Below are 11605 nucleotides of genomic sequence, written 5' to 3'. Positions count from 1 at the left end.
TGTATTACTAGTCCTGTATTAACAGACCTTTACTAGTCCTGTATTACTAGTCCTGTATTAACAGGCCTTTACTAGTCCTGTATTAACAGGCCTTTACTAGTCCTGTATTACTAGTCCTGTATTAACAGACCTTTACTAGTCCTGTATTACTAGTCCTGTATTACTAGTCTTGTATTAACAGGCCTTTACTAGTCCTGTATTAACAGGCCTTTACTAGTCCTGTATTACTAGTCCTGTATTACTAGTCTTGTATTAACAGGCCTTCACTAGTCCTGTATTAACAGGCCTTTACTAGTCCTGTATTACTAGTCCTGTATTAGCAGACCTTTACTAGTCCTGTATTAACAGACCTTTACTAGTCCTGTATTAACAGACCTTTACTAGTCCTGTATTAACAGACCTTTACTAGTCCTGTATTAACAGGCCTTTACTAGTCCTGTATTAACAGGCCTTTACTAGTCCTGTATTAACAGACCTTTACTAGTCCTGTATTAACAGACCTTTACTAGTCCTGTATTAACAGACCTTTACTAGTCCTGTATTAACAGACCTTTACTAGTCCTGTATTACTAGTCCTGTATTAACAGACCTTTACTAGTCCTGTATTAACATACCTTTACTAGTCCTGTATTAACAGGCCTTTACTAGTCCTGTATTAACAGACCTTTACTAGTCCTGTATTAACAGACCTTTACTAGTCCTGTATTAACAGGCCTTTACTAGTCCTGTATTAACAGGCCTTTACTAGTCCTGTATTAACAGACCTTTACTAGTCCTGTATTAACAGACCTTTACTAGTCCTGTATTAACAGGCCTTTACTAGTCCTGTATTAACAGGCCTTTACTAGTCCTGTATTAACAGGCCTTTACTAGTCCTGTATTAACAGGCCTTTACTAGTCTTGTATTAACAGACCTTTACTAGTCTTGTATTAACAGGCCTTTACTAGTCCTGTATTAACAGGCCTTTACTAGTCCTGTATTAACAGACCTTTACTAGTCCTGTATTAACAGACCTTTACTAGTCTTGTATTAACAGACCTTTACTAGTCCTGTATTAACAGACCTTTACTAGTCCTGTATTAACAGGCCTTTACTAGTCCTGTATTAACAGACCTTTACTAGTCCTGTATTAACAGGCCTTTACTAGTCCTGTATTAACAGGCCTTTACTAGTCCTGTATTACTAGTCCTGTATTAACAGGCCTTTACTAGTCCTGTATTACTAGTCCTGTATTAACAGGCCTTTACTAGTCCTGTATTAACAGGCCTTTACTAGTCCTGTATTAACAGACCTTTACTAGTCCTGTATTAACAGACCTTTACTAGTCCTGTATTACTAGTCCTGTATTAACAGACCTTTACTAGTCCTGTATTAACAGACCTTTACTAGTCTTGTATTAACAGGCCTTTACTAGTCCTGTATTACTAGTCCTGTATTAACAGACCTTTACTAGTCCTGTATTAACAGACCTTTACTAGTCCTGTATTAACAGGCCTTTACTAGTCCTGTATTAACAGACCTTTACTAGTCCTGTATTAACAGACCTTTACTAGTCCTGTATTAACAGACCTTTACTAGTCCTGTATTAACAGACCTTTACTAGTCCTGTATTAACAGGCCTTTACTAGTCCTGTATTAACAGGCCTTTACTAGTCCTGTATTAACAGACCTTTACTAGTCCTGTATTAACAGACCTTTACTAGTCCTGTATTACTAGTCCTGTATTAACAGACCTTTACTAGTCCTGTATTACTAGTCCTGTATTAACAGACCTTTACTAGTCCTGTATTACTAGTCCTGTATTAACAGACCTTTACTAGTCCTGTATTACTAGTCCTGTATTAACAGACCTTTACTAGTCCTGTATTACTAGTCCTGTATTAACAGACCTTTACTAGTCCTGTATTACTAGTCCTGTATTAACAGGCCTTTACTAGTCCTGTATTAACAGACCTTTACTAGTCCTGTATTAACAGACCTTTACTAGTCCTGTATTAACAGACCTTTACTAGTCCTGTATTAACAGACCTTTACTAGTCCTGTATTAACAGACCTTTACTAGTCTTGTATTAACAGGCCTTTACTAGTCCTGTATTACTAGTCCTGTATTAACAGACCTTTACTAGTCCTGTATTAACAGACCTTTACTAGTCCTGTATTACTAGTCCTGTATTACTAGTCCTGTATTACTAGTCCTGTATTACTAGTCCTGTATTAACAGACCTTTACTAGTCCTGTATTAACAGACCTTTACTAGTCCTGTATTACTAGTCCTGTATTAACAGGCCTTTACTAGTCCTGTATTACTAGTCCTGTATTACTAGTCCTGTATTACTAGTCCTGTATTACTAGTCCTGTATTAACAGGCCTTTACTAGTCCTGTATTAACAGACCTTTACTAGTCCTGTATTACTAGTCCTGTATTAACAGGCCTTTACTAGTCCTGTATTAACAGGCCTTTACTAGTCCTGTATTACTAGTCCTGTATTAACAGACCTTTACTAGTCCTGTATTACTAGTCCTGTATTACTAGTCCTGTATTAACAGGCCTTTACTAGTCCTGTATTACTAGTCCTGTATTAACAGACCTTTACTAGTCCTGTATTAACAGGCCTTTACTAGTCCTGTATTACTAGTCCTGTATTAACAGGCCTTTACTAGTCCTGTATTAACAGACCTTTACTAGTCCTGTATTACTAGTCCTGTATTAGGAGTACTTCATTGTTCTGTAATGATATGGTTCTTCTGCCTTCAGCTCCCTTTCCATCATCTGCAATGAGGGGGAGGAGACGAGTTTAGCCTCCTAGATGCAGCCTCATTCCCTAGTCTTGTCTGTCCTCCAGTGTGCCCTTGACTACTTCTGTGATCAGATCTCTCTCCCTCTCCATGCCAAATGATGGCCCTATCCTGGCCAAAAATAATATTGCTCAGATTTGGGCTAGGCCGACTCTGTTCTTGCTACGGTGGTATTTCAATGAGGTATAGTGATGTATCCAGAGGGCTTGTCAAGGTCATTTACAGTCTTAACTTGACAATACTCTGTTATATGGCCATTTACCGCAGAAGATCATTAGAAATGATGTAATTACTATTACTAATACTGTTGTATGTACAGCGTTACTACACTGGTATAACAGGTACTTAATGTAAAATAGTATTACCAAATACAATTCAATGCAATTATATACAAAAAGACATCAGACAATTGTAACTGGAACACATTGATATTTATTTCAGTAAAAGAGTGAATATAGCTGGTCTCCAAATCCACCTGCACGCCTCTTCACAAGAGCAAAGTATTTTACACAAACTGTTCAACTGTCTTCAAAAGCCTGCACTAATTCAACAACTCATAAGGCATGTTAGTTCATCAGTATTTTAGCCGGGTACTTCTAGCGTGGGGGGGGGGGAACTAAAATAGAATTACTAAGATTCTGTGTTTACATACGTATATATATATATATATATATATAATCTGCACACATTTTTTTTTTTTGCAATAAATATCTAGTCTTATATATAACACAGTAGTAAATGTACAGGAATATAATGGCGTTGATTTGGGAGACACCTGAAACGACAGAGCATGTGTGTGTGAGGCTAGTGAAATGAAAGGGGCAGTACACAGATGTCTAATGGCTGTCTACTGATCCAATAGACCATAGAAACCATTTCACTTTTCTTTATATATATTTACATCTCTCTCTCCCTCTCTCTTACCAAGTGGTTAAAGCTTACAGTATCAAAACACAGTCACATTATTTGTATATATCAATATATATCAAATAGAATATAGAATATAGAATAGGAATCATGTATATTCTCGATAAGAGTATAAAAACACAGCCGACGATGGGGAGAGGAAAGGTTGCGTTTATGGCGTTGTTTTGCCTGGATCTGATTGGCTTTGAGCATATGACCTCATAGCGGGATAGCAGCACACTGGAATCCCATTGGTCGTCGTCATAGTTATATGGAGTCATTGTCGAAGTCGGTAGGCTCAATGACCTCTGGTGTCATAACCCTGCCCATGAACAGGATAGAACCTGGAGGGAAGGAGAGAAAGAAACTGTCAGAGAAGACACTAGGGTCAGGCACATAAGTTATATAATCAGACAGAGACCAACAGAGGGACGGACAGACGGACAGTGTAACACACACCTGTCCTGCGGTTTCTGATGATGAAGAAGAAGGGATGATCAGCCATGACCTGAGGGTACAGAACCAGAGTCCTGGTGAGGGCTATCATTCCTACAGAACACAGAGAGGGAGAGAGAGAGAGAACATTCATGACCTGAGGGTACAGAACCAGAGTCCTGGTGAGGGCTATCATTCCTACAGAACACAGAGAGGGAGAGAGAGAGAGAGAGAGAGAACATTCATGACCTGAGAGTACAGAACCAGAGTCCTGGTGAGGGCTATCATTCCTACAGAACACAGAGAGGGGAGAGAGAGAGAGAACATTCATGACCTGAGGGTACAGAACCAGAGTCCTGGTGAGAGGTGAGTGCTATAATTCCTACAGGACACAGAGAGGGAGAGAGAGAGAGAGAACATTCATGACCTGAGGGTACAGAACCAGAGTCCTGGTGAGAGGTGAGTGCTATAATTCCTACAGGACACAGAGAGGGAGAGAGAGAGAGAGAACATTCATGACCTGAGGGTACAGAACCAGAGTCCTGGTGAGGGCTATAATTCCTACAGGACACAGAGAGGGAGAGAGAGAGAGAGAACATTCATGACCTGAGGGTACAGAACCAGAGTCCTGGTGAGAGGTGAGTGCTATAATTCCTACAGGACACAGAGAGGGAGAGAGAGAGAGAGAACATTCATGACCTGAGGGTACAAAACCAGAGTCCTGGTGAGAGGTGAGTGCTATAATTCCTACAGGACACAGAGAGGGAGAGAGAGAGAGAGAACATTCATGACCTGAGGGTACAGAACCAGAGTCCTGGTGAGGGCTATAATTCCTACAGGACACAGAGAGGGAGAGAGAGAGAGAGAACATTCATGACCTGAGGGTACAGAACCAGAGTCCTGGTGAGTGCTATAATTCCTACAGGACACAGAGAGGGAGAGAGAGAGAGAGAACATTCATGACCTGAGGGTACAGAACCAGAGTCCTGGTGAGAAGTGAGTGCTATAATTCCTACAGGACACAGAGAGGGAGAGAGAGAGAGAGAACATTCATGACCTGAGGGTACAGAACCAGAGTCCTGGTGAGTGTTATAATTCCTACAGGACACAGAGAGGGAGAGAGAGAGAGAGAGAACATTCATGACCTGAGGGTACAGAACCAGAGTCCTGGTGAGGGCTATAATTCCTACAGGACACAGAGAGGGAGAGAGAGAGAGAACATTCATGACCTGAGGGTACAGAACCAGAGTCCTGGTGAGAGGTGAGGGCTATCATTTCTACAGAACACAGAGAGGGAGAGAGAGAGAGAACATTCATGACCTGAGGGTACAGAACCAGAGTCCTGGTGAGGGCTATCATTCCTACAGAACACAGAGAGGGAGAGAGAGAGAGAACATTCATGACCTGAGGGTACAGAACCAGAGTCCTGGTGAGAGGTGAGGGCTATAATTCCTACAGAACACAGAGAGGGAGAGAGAGAGAGAACATTCATGACCCGAGGGTACAGAACCAGAGTCCTGGTGAGGGCTATAATTCCTACAGGACACAGAGAGGGAGAGAGAGAGAGAACATTCATGACCTGAGGGTACAGAACCAGAGTCCTGGTGAGAGGTGAGGGCTATAATTCCTACAGAACACAGAGAGGGAGAGAGAGAGAGAACATTCATGACCCGAGGGTACAGAACCAGAGTCCTGGTGAGGGCTATAATTCCTACAGGACACAGAGAGGGAGAGAGAGAGAGAACATTCAACACACTGGAAGAATCTCAGTTGCATCCTCCTCTCTCCTCGCCTCCTTCTCAAAACCCATTAGATGAGAAAGCCAGATGTCCCGCCCCTCTGACCTTCTCCTCCAATGGGTTTTGAGAAGGAGGAGAGGATGCGAGGAGGATGCAACTGAGATTCTCCCAGTGACATTTAAATCTACTGACACCGAACAGTCAGCAGGAGGGGGCACTGTTTGCATACCATCCATATGGAACGCAACACAGTACTGCATTGGGAAGACAACACATTACTGCATTGGGAAGACGACACAGTACTGCATTGGGAAGACAACACATTACTGCATTGGGAAGACGACACAGTACTGCATTGGGAAGACAACACATTACTGCATTGGGAAGACGACACAGTACTGCATTGGGAAGACAACACATTACTGCATTGGGAAGACGACACAGTACTGCATTGGGAAGACAACACAGTACTGCATTGGGAAGATGACACAGTACTGCATTGGGAAGACAACACATTACTGCATTGGGAAGACGACACAGTACTGCATTGGGAAGACAACACAGTACTGCATTGGGAAGATGACACAGTACTGCATTGGGAAGACGACACAGTACTGCATTGGGAAGACGACACATTACTGCATTGGGAAGACGACACATTACTGCATTGGGAAGACGACACATTACTGCATTGGGAAGACGACACAGTACTGCATTGGGAAGACGACACAGTACTGCATTGGGAAGACGACACAGTACTGCATTGGGAAGACGACACAGTACTGCATTGGGAAGACGACACAGTACTGCATTGGGAAGACGACACAGTACTGCATTGGGAAGACGACACATTACTGCATTGGGAAGACAACACATTACTGCATTGGGAAGACGACACCTTACTGCAGTGGGAAGACGACACAGTACTGCAGTGGGAAGACAACACAGGAGATTGACAAGAACAATAGAAAAGAGACTGGGATAGAGAGAGAGAGAGATAAAGACTGGGGACTAATAGGTAGAGAGAGGGATTAAGAAAGAGAGAGAGAAAGAGATTGATAGAGAGATAAAGAGAGAGAGAGAGAGGGTTAGAGAGAAATAGAGACTGTGGACTAATAGGTGGAGAGAGGGATAGAGAGAGAGATAGTGAGAGGGATAGAGAGAGAGAGATAGTGAGAGGGATAGAGAGAGAGAGAGGAATAGAGAAAGAGACTGGGGACTAATATGCGGAGAGAGGGATAAAGAAAGAGAGAGAGAAATAGAGAGAAGGATAGAGACGGGACTAATAGGTGGAGAGAGGGATAAAGAAAGAGAGAGAGAAATAGAGAGAAGGATAGAGACGGGACTAATATGTGGAGAGAGGGATAGAGACGGGACTAATAGGTGGAGAGAGGGATAAAGACAGAGAGAGAAATAGAGAGAAGGATAGAGACGGGACTAATAGGTGGAGAGAGGGATAGAGACGGGACTAATAGGTGGAGAGAGGGATAGAGACGGGACTAATAGGTGGAGAGAGGGATAAAGAAAGAGAGAGAAAGGATAGAGACGGGACTAATAGGTGGAGAGAGGGATAGAGAGAGAGAGATAGTGAGAAGGATAGAGACGGGACTAATAGGTGGAGAGAGGGATAGAGACGGGACTAATAGGTGGAGAGAGGGATAGAGACGGGACTAATAGGTGGAGAGAGGGATAGAGACGGGACTAATAGGTGGAGAGAGGGATAGAGACGGGACTAATAGGTGGAGAGAGGGATAGAGACGGGACTAATAGGTGGAGAGAGGGATAGAGACGGGACTAATAGGTGGAGAGAGGGATAGAGACGGGTCTAATAGGTGGAGAGAGGGATAGAGACGGGACTAATAGGTGGAGAGAGGGATAGAGACGGGACTAATAGGTGGAGAGAGGGATAGAGACGGGACTAATAGGTGGAGAGAGGGATAGAGACGGGACTAATAGGTGGAGAGAAGGATAGAGACTGGACTAATAGGTGGAGAGAGGGATAGAGACGGGACTAATAGGTGGAGAGAAGGATAGAGACGGGACTAATAGGTGGAGAGAGGGATAGAGACGGGACTAATAGGTGGAGAGAGGGATAGAGACGGGACTAATAGGTGGAGAGAGGGATAGAGATGGGACTAATAGGTGGAGAGAGGGATAGAGACGGGACTAATAGGTGGAGAGAGGGATAGAGACGGGACTAATAGGTGGAGAGAGGGATAGAGACGGGACTAATAGGTGGAGAGAGGGATAGAGACGGGACTAATAGGTGGAGAGAGGGATAGAGACGGGACTAATAGGTGGAGAGAGGGATAGAGACGGGACTAATAGGTGGAGAGAGGGATAGAGACGGGACTAATAGGTGGAGAGAGGGATAGAGAAAGAGAGAGAGAAATAGAGAGAAGGATAGAGACGGGACTAATAGGTGGAGAGAGGGATAGAGACGGGACTAATAGGTGGAGAGAGGGATAGAGATAGAGAGATAGTGAGAGGGATAGAGATAGAGAGATAGTGAGAGGGATAGAGATAGAGAGATAGTGAGAGGGATAGAGATAGAGAGATAGTGAGAGGGATAGAGATAGAGAGATAGTGAGAGGGATAGAGATAGAGAGATAGTGAGAGGGATAGAGATAGAGAGATAGTGAGAGGGATAGAGATAGAGGGATAGAGATAGAGAGATAGTGAGAGGGATAGAGATAGAGAGATAGTGAGAGGGATAGAGATAGAGAGATAGTGAGAGGGATAGAGATAGAGAGATAGTGAGAAGGATAGAGACGGGACTAATAGGTGGAGAGAGGGATAGAGATAGAGAGATAGTGAGAGGGATAGAGATAGAGAGATAGTGAGAGGGATAGAGATAGAGAGATAGTGAGAGGGATAGAGATAGAGAGAGAGAGAGATAGTGAGAGGGATAGAGATAGAGAGATAGTGAGAGGGATAGAGATAGAGAGATAGTGAGAGGGATAGAGATAGAGAGATAGTGAGAGGGATAGAGATAGAGAGATAGTGAGAGGGATAGAGATAGAGAGATAGTGAGAGGGATAGAGATAGAGGGATAGAGATAGAGAGATAGTGAGAGGGATAGAGATAGAGAGATAGTGAGAGGGATAGAGATAGAGAGATAGTGAGAGGGATAGAGATAGAGAGATAGTGAGAGGGATAGAGATATAGAGATAGAGAGATAGTGAGAGGGATAGAGATAGAGAGATAGTGAGAGGGATAGAGATAGAGAGATAGTGAGAGGGATAGAGATAGAGAGATAGTGAGAAGGATAGAGACGGGACTAATAGGTGGAGAGAGGGATAGAGATAGAGAGATAGTGAGAGGGATAGAGATAGAGAGATAGTGAGAGGGATAGAGATAGAGAGATAGTGAGAGGGATAGAGATAGAGAGATAGTGAGAGGGATAGAGATAGAGAGATAGTGAGAGGGATAGAGAGAGAGAGATAGTGAGAGGGATAGAGATAGAGAGATAGTGAGAGGGATAGAGATAGAGAGATAGTGAGAGGGATAGAGATAGAGAGATAGTGAGAGGGAGAGAGATAGAGAGATAGTGAGAGGGATAGAGATAGAGAGATAGTGAGAGGGATAGAGATAGAGAGATAGTGAGAGGGATAGAGATAGAGAGATAGTGAGAGGGAGAGAGATAGAGAGATAGTGAGAGGGATAGAGATAGAGAGATAGTGAGAGGGATAGAGATAGAGATAGTGAGAGGGATAGAGATAGAGAGATAGTGAGAGGGATAGAGATAGAGAGATAGTGAGAGGGATAGAGATAGAGAGATAGTGAGAGGGAGAGAGATAGAGAGATAGTGAGAGGGAGAGAGATAGAGAGATAGTGAGAGGGAGAGAGAGATAGAGAGATAGTGAGAGGGATAGAGATAGAGAGATAGTGAGAGGGATAGAGATAGAGAGATAGTGAGAGGGATAGAGATAGAGAGATAGTGAGAGGGATAGAGATAGAGAGATAGTGAGAGGGATAGAGATAGAGAGATAGTGAGAGGGATAGAGATAGAGAGATAGTGAGAAGGATAGAGATAGAGAGATAGTGAGAGGGATAGAGATAGAGAGATAGTGAGAGGGAGAGAGATAGAGAGATAGTGAGAGGGATAGAGATAGAGAGATAGTGAGAGGGATAGAGATAGAGAGATAGTGAGAGGGATAGAGATAGAGAGATAGTGAGAGGGATAGAGATAGAGAGATAGTGAGAGGGATAGAGATAGAGAGATAGTGAGAGGGAGAGAGATAGAGAGATAGTGAGAGGGATAGAGATAGAGAGATAGTGAGAGGGATAGAGATAGAGAGATAGTGAGAGGGATAGAGATAGAGAGATAGTGAGAGGGATAGAGATAGAGAGATAGTGAGAGGGATAGAGATAGAGAGATAGTGAGAGGGATAGAGATAGAGAGATAGTGAGAAGGATAGAGATAGAGAGATAGTGAGAGGGATAGAGATAGAGAGATAGTGAGAGGGATAGAGATAGAGAGATAGTGAGAGGGATAGAGATAGAGAGATAGTGAGAGGGATAGAGATAGAGAGATAGTGAGAGGGATAGAGATAGAGATAGTGAGAGGGATAGAGATAGAGAGATAGTGAGAGGGATAGAGATAGAGAGATAGTGAGAGGGATAGAGAGAGAACAGGTGGATACAGAGAAGAAAACATTTAACAGCAAAAGAGAGAGAGAGATGCAGAGAATGAAATAATACTGTCAAAGCGAAGGTCAAACTGAGAAGAAAAAGAGAGACGAAGAGAGAAAAGAAAGACGGTAGATAGTAAGGGTAGACCCTGCAAACAGAATGTCATTTCAGGAATGATGATGATGCAACTATAAGGTCACCTGATCCTGCAGCTCCCTCCGCCCCCTCCTCGGTCACCTCCAGGTAGGCTTTCTGCACCGCCTTTCCAATGAACAGGTCCTTACCGTCTGGACCACACACACACACACACACACACGGTAAAGTATAAACACAAAGAGGAGACTCATTTCACACTCTGACATGTGAAGTGTTTCTACCACTCTGACGGAGACTGTTAAAGATCTCTCCCTGTCTATTTTTACCCTCTGACGCACGGTGCTGTTCTGTCAATCTGACGGACCCACTCAGATCCCGGTACTTTGGTAGATATTCAGACCAACCCACTCAGCTCAAGGTACCTTGGTAGAGATATTCAGACCAACCCACTCAGATCCCGGTACTTTGGTAGAGATATTCAGACTGACCCACTCAGCTCAAGGTACCTTGGTAGAGATATTCAGGGTAGCTCTTTCTGTCTGATCTGAGTGATGTATAGAGAGTTGGGCCAATGGGGTTTCTGTCTGATCAGAGTGATGTATAGAGAGTTGGGCCAATGGGGTTTCTGTCTGATCAGAGTGATGTATAGAGAGTTGGGCCAATGGGGTTACTGTCTGATCAGAGTGATCTATAGGGAGTTGGGCCAATGGGGTTTCTGTCTGAACATTCCCGAGAGCACCACTTTCTCCTCCATGGCCGTTGCTAAGTGATAGTGTACTTTCTCCTCCATGGTCGTTGCTAAGTGATAGTGTACTTTCTCCTCCATGGTCGTTGCTAAGTGATAGTGTACTTTCTCCTCCATGGTCGTTGCTAAGTGATAGTGTACTTTCTCCTCCATGGTTGTTGCTAAGTGATAGTGTACTGTCTCCTCCATGGTCGTTGCTAAGTGATAGTGTACTTTCTCCTCCATGGTCGTTGCTAAGTGATAGTGTACTTT

At 43.4% G+C, this 11605-nt stretch overlaps 1 protein-coding gene across 1 annotated transcript in view; it reads right to left on the bottom strand.

Annotated features, from left to right (window-relative positions):
• Nucleotides 1-3209: 3209 nt before the first annotated feature.
• The window catches only part of LOC112246355 (neuroserpin), a 65106-nt gene continuing 56710 nt past the window's right edge, over nt 3210-11605 (bottom strand). The window contains 3 exon segments of the mRNA XM_042296429.1: nt 3210-4047; nt 4163-4252; nt 10713-10799. Of these exon segments, the coding sequence (XP_042152363.1) occupies nt 3971-4047; nt 4163-4252; nt 10713-10799 (254 nt within the window). The 3' untranslated portion in view covers nt 3210-3970.

The sequence above is a fragment of the Oncorhynchus tshawytscha genome, linkage group LG13, assembly GCF_018296145.1.
Source record: "Oncorhynchus tshawytscha isolate Ot180627B linkage group LG13, Otsh_v2.0, whole genome shotgun sequence".
Taxonomy (NCBI): domain Eukaryota; kingdom Metazoa; phylum Chordata; class Actinopteri; order Salmoniformes; family Salmonidae; genus Oncorhynchus; species Oncorhynchus tshawytscha.
This window is presented reverse-complemented; position numbering and strand designations above follow the sequence as displayed.